General features: G+C 43.6%; 1 protein-coding gene across 2 annotated transcripts in view; it reads left to right on the top strand.

Moving 5' to 3' along the window:
* The first annotated feature begins 1,421 nt into the window (after window positions 1-1,421).
* The window catches only part of EPSTI1 (epithelial stromal interaction 1), a 159,719-nt gene continuing 147,196 nt past the window's right edge, over window positions 1,422-13,944 (top strand). For both annotated transcript variants that reach the window (XM_045287143.1, XM_045287142.1), the window contains exon 1: window positions 1,422-1,600. In XM_045287143.1, the coding sequence (XP_045143078.1) occupies window positions 1,422-1,600 (179 nt within the window). The remainder of the gene's footprint in view (window positions 1,601-13,944) is intronic.

The raw sequence follows: 13,944 nt of genomic DNA, 5'->3' as shown, positions 1-13,944 counted from the left end.
CAAGCACAGACCAGTGAGTGCTTCCAGTGCTTTATCTGCTTTCTGAAACATTTCAATGGCTATTCCATCAATTCCTGAAGCCTTGTTTGTGGCTAATACATGCGGTGCAGTTTGAACTTCTTCCTTCAGCACCATTGGTTCTTGCTCCTATGCTACCTCCTGAAATGGTGGGTTGTCAACTCATTGTTTTTTGTACAGTGACACTGTGTAATCTTTCTATCTTCTCTTGATGCCTCTTGCATCATTCAATATGTTGCCTACAGAGTCGTTCAAGATCGCCACTCGAGGCTTGAATTTTTTGTCTTGAGCTTTTTCAGTTTCAGATAACCTGAGTGGGTTCTTCCCTTTGGGTTTTCTAATTTTAGGTTAAAGGTTACAGCCTTTAAAATGTTACCCACAGGGTTTCTACCCCATCCAATAGGGTGGCTGTGAGTCAGCATCATCTCGATGCCGGTGAGTAGTTTGGGTTGGTTTAGAGTTTTCCACTGTGTGTAGGTATCAAAGTTTATCCATTCTTCTGTTGTTTCCATTTCCTTGATTTTGTAAATAGTGTGTTGATGAACACGTGTGTGCATATATCTATTTGGATATATTTTTTTAAAGTAAAGTACTTTTTAAAGGGATATAGCATGGTTGCTGGGTCATATGGCATTACTAGTCCTGATTGTGTGAGGCAGCCACATACTGCTTCTCATGGTAGTTGCTTTCAGTCCCATCTTACCAGTAATCTCTATGAAAGAAGAGTGCCAGCCTTTTCTATCATAGCTCTGTTGGGTAGGCTACACCCACCCACGTTAAGGCTAGTGGTGGGGTGCACATCAGGTAATTAACCAAGCGCTCTGGACTGTCTGGTCGGTTAGCCTGGAGCATCCTTGATGCCTGCCCACCTCTCAGCTGCTGCCTCAGCTTCCCGAGGCTTCAGTGTGGTTTCACTTTCGTTTTACTGGAAAGAGCCCAGCACCACACAGCTATTACTGAGGAAAACAAGGAGAAAACGCCCCTGGTTATCTAGAGATCTCGAAGGCTGACCGATCCGGCGTCTGAAGACAAGTATATTGTGGACCCCTTTGTCATGGTCTCAAACATCAGGCAGTCACCTCACTCTGGGGTAACCCTAAAGCCTCTTTCAGGTTTCCAGTTGCCCAGGGCTGGCTGACCCTTTTAGGGGGTGGTGAGACCTTGACCCCTCTCAGTGCCCTAACTGACTTCCTGGGGCTGCTACACTTGGGAGGTCTGAGGGGCCCCATAGACAAGAAGGGGAAATCCCTCTTGGCTGGGCGCCATCCAGGGCTGAGAAGGAGAAATCGAAACTCAGCTGTTAAAACCGCTGCCCCAGCTCTTTGGAATCTCATCTCGAGGCTTTGCTCGCCCTGCGCCCCAGCCCTGAGCACAGGCAGCGGCCCTGGCCGGCGCCCTGAGCCATGTACACTCACAGTAAGGTGGTGGGCTCCAGGCTTGGGGCCACCCCTGCCCCGCGACCCGACCCGGACCCCTCTGCGCGACGCCAGGAGCTGGACCCCCTGCGGGCCCAGAAGCTGGGCTCCGAGGCCGAGAACCCCTGGAGAGAGAGCTCCAAGTTCACTGGCCAGGGACCCCAGCAGTGAGTATTTAACAAGCAGCATTGGAGGGAGGGAGCGGAACGCCAACGGATCTCTCAGGTGGCTCTGGAGGGATGGAACTTAGAGCTAAGGGGACCCACGGACTGGATTGCTGAGGGAGCATTCGTTTCTCTAGAAAAGCGGTCATGAGTGGTCTTAGAAGTTTGAGTCCTTTGCTAAACATCCCAGACCCCATCCTTACAGGAAGCGGAGCCCTGAGCCTGCGATTCTGCAGCGTTGAAAGATAAGCCTGTGTCGAAACCACCTGGGGTCTTTAGTACAGTTTCGTTCTTGAACTCAGAAGGAAGTCAGCTTTCCTGTATTGTTCCCTAATAAATGATCATGTCTGCCACCAAGGCCAGAGGCAGAGAAGAAATGTCACCTGGGGTTGTTAGTCGCCCCCCCACCCCACCCCCGTGACTCCATATGCCCCATCTCCCCCATGAGAGGTTGCAGGTTGGACCAGTGTGAACCATAGGATTTACATCAGCTGATTTTCAGAAGTAGCTGTCAGGCTTCTCTCTTCCGGCTGTTCCTCAGACCGGAAGCACCTCTGAAACCTGTTCTGCATCATAGCATCATGCAAACCTTCGGTGACAAATGGGTAGTGGCTGCCATGCAGCCCATTGGTCAGGAACTGAACCTGGGTCTCTCACCAGCAAGATGAGGATTCTAGCCCTAAATCACCAAAGCTTCTTAGTTGATCTCGGATGGGTATTCACTGGTATGGAGTCAATTCTGGCTGGTACTAACCCTACAGGACAGAGTCAAACTGACCAGGTGGGTTTCTAGGGCTTTAAGTCATTACAAGAGTCAAGAGACTCATCTTTCTCGCTTGGAGCAGCTGGTGGTTTGGAACTGCTGACCTTGCACAGGTTAGAAGCCCATCTGATGACCCCATAGGCCGCCAGTGTCCCGAGGGTAGGGCGCAGATCCAAAGACTGCCTGCCTCTAGTAGTAAGTTTCCACCCCAAGGACACTCCCAGATCAAATAGCCTCCTAGAAATAGAGTAGACTGCAAAATGCTTCCAGGCTTATTGTCTCTGGCTTTGATCTCTCTCTCACACATGCACACGCACATGCACATACATGCACACATGATATTGGACTTGTCCATGGACTTTCCTGGACACATTTATTATGTAGAATGCCAGTGATTTCTCTTTCCTTCCTAATGCAATGACCTGCTTCTGCTCAACACTGCTTTGTACAGGAGACAAATGGCGTCGTCACACAAGCGTTGACTGCTCACCATGAGTATAAGGTTCACCTGATGAGATCACGGAGTTGGAATTGACTCCGTGGCCCTGGCTTTTGGCCTGTGGGCTATGGTTTGCAAAGACATTCCCGCCTTTTAATGACTGCCTCGATGAATTGTAATATTCCCACTGGTTTTATATCTAGCCCCCCCCCACTCTTTCCCCCATAAACTTTCATAAACAAATATTGGTTGCTAAGGAACAGTATCTGACCTTATAATGAGTAAACAGTAAATTTCCTTTCATCATTTAACTCTGGGAAGAATTTATAAGTCAGCTCCAGCTTTTACTATTTTTGATTGTAAAACTACCCTCAGATCAGGCTGATGATCTGTCTGATTGCAAAGAAGGGTAGCTGCTCTTCTCTCATCCTTAGAATAATAGGTACCTTGTAACAATAGAAGCTCGTTAATTCAAATAACCTAGAAATCTATAAGCTGCAGTATTTCATAGTAATAGGGGGCATAGACATTTTTCACTTAGGTTAATGATAAACATCCTTTACATATCTCCCCCTCACCCCCTATTATAAAGCATCTATTTAGGCATAACCACTTATGAAAGGGCTTCAAAAAGTTCATGGAAAATGGAATTATATAATGATGGATTTTTTTTCCCTTGAAGATTTTGAATTCAGCTCTTATCATCTCGTAGGCAATAGCACTTGCTTCCATCAGTTTTCTTCTTTGATTATAAGTTACACCAGCATTTCACAGACCCAAATTACTCAGAAAGGGGCAGTTTTCTGATGAATTATCCAGGCCTACAGCCATCAGGGCTGGCAGCCCTCGTGGCACCGTAGTTATGCATCGGGCCGGTAACTGCACGGTCAGCACTTGGAAAGTACCGGCGGCTCCACAGGGGAAAGACCGAGCTCTGTGTGTAAAAAGTTCTGGTCTCGGTAACTCTCAGGGGCAGGCCGACCCTGTACCATGGGTTCACTGTGAGTTGGAATTGACTTGATGGCAGTGAGTTTGCGTATTGTTGGAAGTACCCCAGGTGGTGCTGAGGGATGTGTTGGGCTAATCACAGGGTCAGTAGTTCAAACCTACTAGTCACGCCTTGGGAGAAAGACAAGGCTTCCTACTCCGATAAGGTTTTTAGTTTCGTAAATCCTATGGAGGGCCACTGTGAGTTCGAGTCAACAGGATGGCAATATTTTTGGTCTTTTGTTTTTAACATTCTGAAGATCTTAATGCTAATATTTTGTGATTTCTAAGATTTGCAAGTAGGCCATTATAGAGAGCATACATGGGAGAGTTTAGGTAGCTTTCATCGAATTCTTCATTTTTCTTTGTATTATTTTTTTTTTTTTACATGAGCCAGTTTCAGGAAGCAGAGCTTTAAGCTCCATTCCCGTGTCGGGGTTAACATCTGAGATGATGCTTGGCCCAGTCAGGATTCTTATGACATCGCCACGCGTCCTAGGGTTTTTCCTTAATGTATTTTAGTTGAGGAGTTCCACTGAAACCCATCCAGCCTGGGTGACACTGCTGGTATGTGAAAAACCAGTGTTACAGCAACCTGCAAGCCGCCACAGTAAGACAAGGTGACGAAGGGTGGATCGGCTGCTTGAAGGACTCCGACTAGCCTCTGACCACACCGGCTCAGGCGCTGTGCTTACGTCATGTTCATTGCCGATGTTTTATAGGAGGATAAGAATCTTTGGAAAATCCACATGTTCCCTTCTATTTTTAATCCCCCCTGCTGCTGGAATTTAAAGAATCTTCCCTAGTTCCCGTTCATCAGTTTCAATATTTGTCACCACTTTCTTGGTTTAAGTTAAGGAAATAATCCTAGTAACTTATCCTTTTTCTTTGCTTTAGCCCCAGATCTCAAGAGCGAATGAAGAAAGGTTTTTGCAGGATCACTAATCAATGACTGTCAATCCCCGAGTTTTCTCTTCCTCGCTTAGAGGGCATCCTGTTCATTCATATCAGACATGGTGGGGAGTTGATATGAAGTCCCAAGATGGCACAAACGGCTAAGCCCTTAGCTACTAATGGAAAAGTTGGTGGTTCAAACCTACCCCGAGGCCTGTTGAAAGAAGGGCCTGGTGATGTGCTTCTGAAAGACCTCAGAGAGTGAAAACGGGGTCACCATGAGTCAGAATCGACTCGGGACTCTTGGCAAATGGGTTCCTGTTTTGCTTGCTCTATGTAGCACTATATAGTCATTAGCTCACCAGTATTTGTTCCATTTTTGTACAAATCATTATTTCATTATGATGTTTATCTTGAAATCCTGAAGTACAACTTTTTTTTTAAAGTATAAGAGCAACCAAAAACTTTCTGAGTCTTCTTGATTCATCTTGCTTGAATCTGCCCTAGCCACAGATTCACATTATAGCAAACAGTGTAGAGCCTGTCAGAACTGTTCTTTGTGGCTTCTTCCCCACGGTGTGTTTCACTTCCTTCCCTCCATGGGGCGATGAGAGAATAAACACGAACATGGAGCAGGACTGGCAGTGTTTTGTTCCCATCGCATAAGGCTACCATGGGGTAGGGGCCCACTGGACTGCAGTTAACCTTGTGAATGCCGTGAACTCTCCAGCTTCTCCCTGGAAAGGGAGGGCCGAATAGCACTCACATTCCTTGCAGTGCTCTTAAATAGCAGGACCCTGGATAGGAGTTCTGTGATGGATTCTACTGAGTCATGTTCTTAATGGCTCAACATAGATTCTTCTTCATTAGGGAACTATTTAACTCCATCTCCGGGCAAGGCTCATAAGCATTATGACTTAAAACAACAATTTAAGTCTTAACCACAATAATAGGGCTCAATGGGTTGGTGTGGTGGTGCCTCCATGATTATCAGATTCTAATACCCAGCTAAGCAGGACAGCTCCTATTGGACTGATTTTGGAAATGAGAAATGTTTAGAAATAGTGCTGTCTTGTGGTAGTCCAAGGTAAATTGGCTGTAGCCTGCAGTAGTTAAACAGGGTGCTCCTCCTCAGCCTAAGTAGCTCTCAGTTGATCTTCTGTGAAAGAAGCCGTGGTAGTTTAGTGAATAAATGCTCAGCTGCTAATCGCAACACTACCAGTTCGAACCAACCCAACAGATCCGTTCTCTTCTGTCCCATGAGTTGGAGTTAACTTGATGGCACACAACAATGGGTATGGTGACACACAAAGATTCGTACAACAATGATTTGGAGGACAAAGATGTGGCCATCTGCTTCTGTAAAGATTATAGCCCTGAAAACCCTGGGAGGAAGTTCTGCTCTGTCCTATAGGGTTTCTAGGATTCTGTTTAAGGCCAGGTTGTCTAGAGAAACAAAATCAGTAACACTTAAGTGTAGATAAAAAAGAACCTTATGTTAAGTAATTTTATATCTAGAAGGCATTCCAGCCCAGTTCAACTCAAGTCTATACTTGGGTCTGATATTCGTGGGAGCCCTCTTCTGAGTCATGGAGCTGAAGGCCCATGCCACAGAAAGGTAACTCAGGCTGCAGGGAGACCACAGGCTGGCAGGTTCCGCGTAGCATGGATGCAAGGTCTGGGGAAACGTGACAGGGCGCCCACAGCTCCCAGGTGGGCTCCCAGGGTCAGCAGCACACATGGCACTGCCCCTGGAGGTAGACGCAGAATCCCAGCAAGGATGAAGGTAAAGGGCAAGAGAGATGAGGGGTCCCCAACGTCTCTTTTACATAAAGGGCACACCTCTTAGGAGACATCTTTAGGCTGTGACCTGACTGATAGGTTGGACCACATCTTTACACTTTCATACCAGTTTAAGTTGACATATCTAACTACTACAGAGCCAGAATTGTCAATGAGGTTTGGTTTAGCATGGATGCCCCCAACCCTTAATCTTACGCTAAGCATCTCACCTGTATTAATACATGTTCTCTTCACAAACAACAACACCAACAACACTTGGGCATTGTATAGGTGAGGAAAAGGAGTCTTGAGAGAATCCGTGCTTTTCCAAGGTCTTATGAGTCTTTTAGTCAAAGAATCAAGACTTAGACCTGAGTCTGCCTGTGAACGTCTACATTCATAGCATGGATGTGGAGCTAGACGAGGGAGGGATCATGCAGCTAGCTAATTTTCTATTAATAGTCATACTGTCACATCAAGAAAATAGAAGTGCTATACGTGAGTGCTCAGCTGCTAACTGGAAGGTTAAAGGTTCAAATCCCCCCAGTGGCTCTGAGGCAGTAAGAGCTGGTGTTCTGCACCTGTAGAAATTACAGCAAGCAAACCCTATGGAGCAGTTCTGTTCTGTCACACATATTGGGATCAACTAGACGGCAGCCAGAAAGAGCTACAACAGAGTGGTGATAAAGAAAGAGGAAGGCCACATTGATGAGGTGCTTACAGTTTGAAGTGATTATAATGCAGAAGTAGTTTGCAAGAGTAAAGTCCTAGTGGAAATCCACTTGCCAGCCCGCGTTTAGTTCACTGCAGCAGGCATGGTGGGTCTGTGTTCTTTTCTGGCACTATTTCTGAGCCCCCTCTACGATTTATTAGCTTCTGGTGATTTTCAAATTTTGAACCACTAGCCTTTAGTGAGCAATTCATTTGTCATCGCAGCAGAGTCCATGTGTGTGTCAATGAGGGTGTATCTAACTGAAACACCAGTGTCACAAAACAATACTCACCCTTCCTAGGTGGGATGCGCTTCTGACATTCACATTTTCTGTTCTTGTTCATGAAAAATAAATCCACCAAGTTTATTTCATCACCTACTGGTGGGTTACAACCCACAACTTGAAAAGCGCAGCTCTAGGCTGGAACAAGAAAGAGACTGTTGGAGCGGACAAGGGTAAAAGACACTTGGGTTTGATTAGATCCAATCTGTCTTAATCTTTATGCAAGATGGTAGAAATCATGGCCTTCTTTAGAGTGAATTTCCTCCTCTCCTCAAGTAGATTCAGTTCCTCCATACGGTATGCATTTTCAGTTTTCCAACTCTTAGGGACCAATCATTTTTGTTCAAATACAATATCATAAAAAAAAATGAGTGGGCATTTTTCAAAAAGTCGTTGACAGCTGAAATAGTGAAACAATAAATCAACAGGATGATGAAAGCTTAAAAATACTTAATACCTATAATAATCACTAGAGGCATAGCAGAATGGAGGGAAAGAAAAAACTTTGTTCAATTACACAGTAAGGTTACTTTCTTCAAAGTCCATGGAGTGCTGTAAGGTTATACATATTGTTAAGGTTAATTGCATCTATTCAGAATGTATTTGAATCTGAAACAAAAGCAGAACATGACAAAAAAATCAAAGGGAGAAGATGACATTTGGAGGGGGTCTGTTCTCTATCAGGGAATCGGTGCATGATGCTATGCTTCCTTTGTTCTGTAATGTTTGTAATTTTCTTTTCCAAATATGAAGACTTAAAAGAAGATCCATTAAAGTCTTGTGTAAAACTGAAGACATTTACTGTCATGAAAACTCATTGTCTCATCTTGGAGAGGGGACAGTGTTTTACTCTCATTGTACTGTGTGAGTGTGCTCTCTATTCGTATGTGTGTGTGTGTGTGTGTGTGTGTGTGCGCGCACTCTACTCTTGAAAGAAGATCTAAGTCTAACTTTAATAAATCTTAATTTCAAATATTTACCCATTTTATTAAAAAGTCTTGGGGATGCTTGTCCCTGATTATAAAAAGTAAACTCACACCGTCTGGTTCTAGAAACCCAAACATTACAAAAATAATATTGAGAATGAAAGCCTCCTGTAATTCCAACCTTTCAAAATAACTGCACTGACCAGTTTGGTATAAAGAAATCTTTATTTTTAAAATGTGAGGCACACGTGCAGCTCTTCATGGCAAGTAGACCATCTTACAGTCAATCTACCTGTTAGTTTTCATAGCCAATGGGAGGTTACAGGCAGGAGAAGAGAAATGCTATTTCTGAGCTTTGCTTTAAACTCTACTGATCTCATCATTTACTTGGGCAAAGAAAAAAACGCTATTTATAATAGAATAATCAATAACATCTTTTTTAAAAAGTCATTTTATTGGGGGCTCGTACAACTCTTATCACAATCCATCCATCCATTGTGTCAAGCGCATTTGTATATTTGTTGCCATCATCATTTTCAAAACATATTCTTTCTAATTAAGCCCTTGGTATCAGCTTCTCATTGTTCCCCTCCCTCCTCCTCCCCCTGATAATTTATAAATTATTATTTTTTCTTGTCCTCCCTTCACCCACTTTTCTGTTGTCCACCCCCCTGGGAGGGGGTTGTATGTAGATCATTGTGATTGGTTCCCCCTTTCCCTCCTGGTATGGCTACTCTCGATATTGGTTCTGAGGGGTTTATCTGTCCTGGATTCCCTGTGTTTCCAGCTCTTATCTGTACCTATGTACTTGCTCTAGTCTAACCAGACTTGGAGGGCAGAATTGGGGTCATGATGGGGGTGGGAGGGATAACACTTTCTTTGTAGTACTTAGCTCTAAATTGTTTAAATTCGCTCTGATAGCCAGGAAACAATCAAGGAAAATCTGTACTGAGAAATTCTGTGAGACCATTTACCTGGCCTCTTCAAAATTATTTGTCATGAAAAGAAGAAAAATCTCAGGGAACCGTTCCTATATTATAGGAGTCAACATAGGCAGCAAACCACAGGACTGTGCTGTCATCCTTGATTGGATCCTGGATGAGGTGGGGGTGGGAAGAGTCCATTAAAACTGGAAACAGCTGAGAAATTTGAATGTAGACAGACTAAACTTCTTAGGTGTGATACTGTTATGTGAGTGTTTCAGTTCATATACAAATGGGATTATTCCACACAAAATGTGCTTAAACATGTCTCTGTGATCAGTGGATGATGGTTCACAAGTCCTGTCAGTAATATATTTGCTTTAGTCTTGTTATGGTGTCTTTAAAAAGGAAAGAGGGGGCTCAAGTAGAAAGAAAATGTTTTGAAAATGGTGATGGCAACAAATGTACAAATGTGCCTGACACGATGGGTGTATGGATTGTGAAAAGAGTTGTATAAGCCCCAATAAAATGATTTTAAAAAACCCATGTAACCAAAAACAAAATTAGGGAGCAGAGAGAGAGAGGGGGGGGGGCTTTTGTATCACAGGAAAAAATGATTTTTGAAGTCAGGGCTAATATTAAAATGTAATAAAACCTAAGTGGACATCTTTCTAAATCATTGAAACTTTGCAACACGTTTTCAGGTCCACTGACCCACATAAAACCACAGGTTTTAGATGGATCACACATTTGAAGGAAGGTTGTGAAGACTTCAACAGTGAGCCAAGCGAGAGTTCACTGTCAACCTCGATTAATATAGAAATTGTGGCTCAAGTCCAGAAACTGGTGGATGGAGATGTGATGGCAGTTGAAGCTGGGATCTCACGTGGCTTGGCATTTTCAATTTTAAATAAACATTTTGAGCTCAGCAAACTTTTAGCTTGATGGGTGCCATGAACTTTGCCTGAAGATCAGCTAGCTCAAAGAGCTCATCTTGCCAACAGCTGTTCTTTATGTACATGGAAGCAAATGAAGATGATTTTATGGAATGATTCATAACTGGGACAAGTATTGATTTACCAGTATGATCCAGAGAGCAAGGTTCAGTCTGAACAGATGCTTCCATGGCGATCAGCTGGGCCAGTCGATTTCAAGGCAGAGAGCTTGGCTCAGAAGGTACAGCCCCTTTGTTTTGGGATTGCAAAAGAGTAATCTTGATAGATTTTTGAAAAGGATACAGGATGATCATGAAGGTTTATTATGAAGAAGTTTTTAGAAAACTGAACTGGTCAGAAAAATACCAGGAACGTTTGCATGGAGGGATGTTTCCCCCATTACACGGCACCTGTCCATTCTTCCAGAATACCAGAAGGCTGTCCTATGACAATTCTGTTGAGAAAACGTACCCATCCATTCTACAGCCCTTCATATTTGAAATGAACACGATCTGAGTCCAGAGATGATGCCAAGGCAACTGTTTTTACCTGGTGTGCATCAAAGAGTGCAGGATCAGGGTCAGAGAGGTGGAAATACTGCTTTCAGAAGTTATAGACCTAGATGGCAGATAGGTGGAGAAACAATAGCATCACTTTGATACTTTGTTCAAAGTAACATCAACGCTTTAAAGAGGTCTTGTGCAGCAAATTTACCCAAATTCAATGTGTTACTTGATCTTGAGTGGTTTGATGTTTTAATGAGGCTGGTAAATTCATACAAATCAGAAAAGAGGCACTGCTCTGGTGGATGTAGGTAACCTCATATTAGAGTATATGGTGTGATATGCTTCTCAGTACCCAGCCAACGCACCTTAGCTGGAAAAGTCTGTAAAACTGCTAACCAGCATAAGCACACGGTGGTCCTGAAAGACATCATGGTTTTTGTTTTGTTTTTTTCAACCTAAGTAATGTGCAATATACAAACCTTAGCTCAAGGTTTGTATCAATACCTGCATATAAAGGCTAAAACCATAAAACCTTAAAACCATACAGAGGGAAAAGCATCAAGAAACGGGTTTGATGATGAATTCTTAGATATGGAACTCAACCAACAATGAAAAAAATTGAACTTCATCAAAATGAAACGTTTTTGTGAACCAAAGGAATTTTTCCAACAAAATTAAGAAGCCATGTATAGAATGGGAGGAAATATTTAGAAACCATGTATCAGATAAGGTTATATACATAAACTTCTTTATCTCAATCACAGAAAGAAAAACAATCCAACTTAAAAATGGGCAATGAATTTGGCCACTTCTCCAGAGAAAATGTGTTGTTAGGTCTTCTCAAGCCAGTTTCAATTCAGAGAACCTCATGCTTGGTACCAAAGAGGGACCATGCATAAGAGGAAGATCCTCAACAAGATGGTTTGACACAGTGGCTGCTACAATGGTCTCAAGCATCACATCAGGACAGTGTTGAGGATGGTACAGGACCAGATGGTGTTTCCTCTGTTGTGCTGTGAGTCGGCACTTAACAACAACAGTAAACCATGGTCCTACTCGTGTGTGTGTGTGTGTGTGTGTGTGTGTGTGTGTGTGTCCTTTTTCTAATTTCTACAAAGCTGTCAATTCTACAACAGCCGTAATGATCTTGTTTGTCTTTTCCTTCTGGGTGACTACCTAGTCCTTCAGGAGCTGTGAGTTACACCGATTATGGAACTAACTAGCTTTACCTCATCTCTTGTCAGACAATGCTGTGGGCTGTGCACGCTCTGAAGGCCCAGGGAGCGCAGGAGGCATCGGAACCTGCATGGGAGGCCCATCTTAGGGAAGGCCTGATAGAGCAGCTTACTTAGGGTCGAGGAAAGTTGCTCGGCCTGATCACTCCATTTTTTGCTTTTGCCATTTTATGTTTTCCTTGAGAATTTTCCCAGCTTAAGATCAAACTTTTAGAAACCGGAATGCCTCAAATCGTTTGATGCCCTATTGACTAAAATTACTCTCAGGCATGTCTCTTGAAAAGCACACAATAAAACTACTGTAGTATGGAGAGAAAAAGAACCTCTGTCTTGTTCTTTAGGGAACCCCGGTGGCATCATGGGTTAGATGGTGGGCTGCTGAAGGTAAGGTCAGCAGTTTGAACCCACCAGCTGCTCTCTAGAAGAAAGAGTTCCAGCCTCTGAAGCCCAACGGGGGCAGTTCCACTCTACCCTATAGAGTCTGAGTCAGGGTTGACTTGAGGGACGAGGGGTTGAGGTTTTGAGATCTTGTCCCTTTGGTTTACCAGCATCCTTCTTCCCTTTAACTGACGTGCACAAAGGTAAGATTTCTTAAATGATGAAAGCCTCAACCTAAGCTTTTGTGGAACAATAGACTTCATAAGGTCAGCGGCTTGCAGTTTGCTCTCATAACACTTACAGCCTTGGGAACCTTATGGGACAGTTTGACTTTGGCCTATGGAGTCTGATCAGCCAGAGTCAAATCATCGTCTACAAGTCTGCACTGGCTGGGTGGAGAGTTCATACAAGGAACCCTTGTGGCACAGACGGTTAAGTGGTTGACTTCTAGCCCAAAGGCTGGCTGTTTGAATCCATCCAGCAATTCTGTGGGAGAAAGATGGGGCAGCGATCTACTCCGGTAAAGGTTAAACCCAAGAAAGTTCTTTGAACCAATTCTATTTCACCGCCCGCTGGGGTTGCTATGAGTCAGGATTGGCTAACTAGCACCCAGGAATCACAGACTTCATGTGCTGTGGTATCATGCTTCACGTGAGCTGACGATCACCGAATCTTCTACACCTACCTGAGCTTTTATCATTGACCGTGTTTTCTCTTTCAGTCCAGTCGATGTGTTCCCAATTAGAAATTCAAATGACATCTGGTGCAGTTTGTACACACCAGGGGAGATATTTATGTAATCCTGTAGCCCGCCAAGAAATTTCTCATAACAATTTTTTCCCACGGAATGCTTCTTGATGAGGAGTTATAAAAATCGTGCAAGGATGCACGCAAGAGAAGTGCTTGTGCCTCTCCAGAGAGGCCGCCCAGGCAAAAGCCTTCTTCATTAGCTCTCCTGTGTAGAGGGGCACGTTTTTCACGGGTCTGCTCTTTGTCTTGGGTTCTTTTCTCTGATAGCCACCTTTAGCATAGACCGCTGCTGTGGCTTGGTAGAAAGGAAATAATCTTACAAATTGAGATATTTCATTAAATTTCAATGTGGTAATTAAGGAAACTCATTTTCAAAGATAATACATTTATTTCGGGAGCTTGATTGTTGCTTAATCGGAAAATGACCAGAATACTAAATATAGGTTGCCTGGGCTTGTCTACATCAGCAGCTCCTCGGCCCCTGCTCCCCCAGATCAGCAGCTTTGAGTCTCAGCATGTTGGAAGGGTGACCCCAGGGTTAAAACAGCAGAGGCCCTGGCTCCCTGGCTGTAGGTTGAAACTAATTGGCTGAAAACATGAATAAGTTATACTTGCCCTTCATGCTGAGAAAAAGCCAGGAGAAAGGGGCAGATATCCGTAGCTGCAAAGGCATGTTACACTGCCACATGACATTAAACTAAAAAAAAAATTTTTAAGCATTTTTTTCCTGACTTAAGCTCATCTTTTTATAACTTGTAAGAGAAACAGAAACACAATTAGCTGGAACCATTTTCTTGTGAATATTATGTTTCAGATTTTTTTTTTTTTTTTTTT

Source organism: Echinops telfairi, unplaced genomic scaffold (assembly GCF_000313985.2).
Source record: "Echinops telfairi isolate 266 unplaced genomic scaffold, ASM31398v2 ScPeMD7_11;HRSCAF=52, whole genome shotgun sequence".
Classification (NCBI taxonomy): Eukaryota; Metazoa; Chordata; class Mammalia; order Afrosoricida; family Tenrecidae; genus Echinops; species Echinops telfairi.
This window is presented reverse-complemented; position numbering and strand designations above follow the sequence as displayed.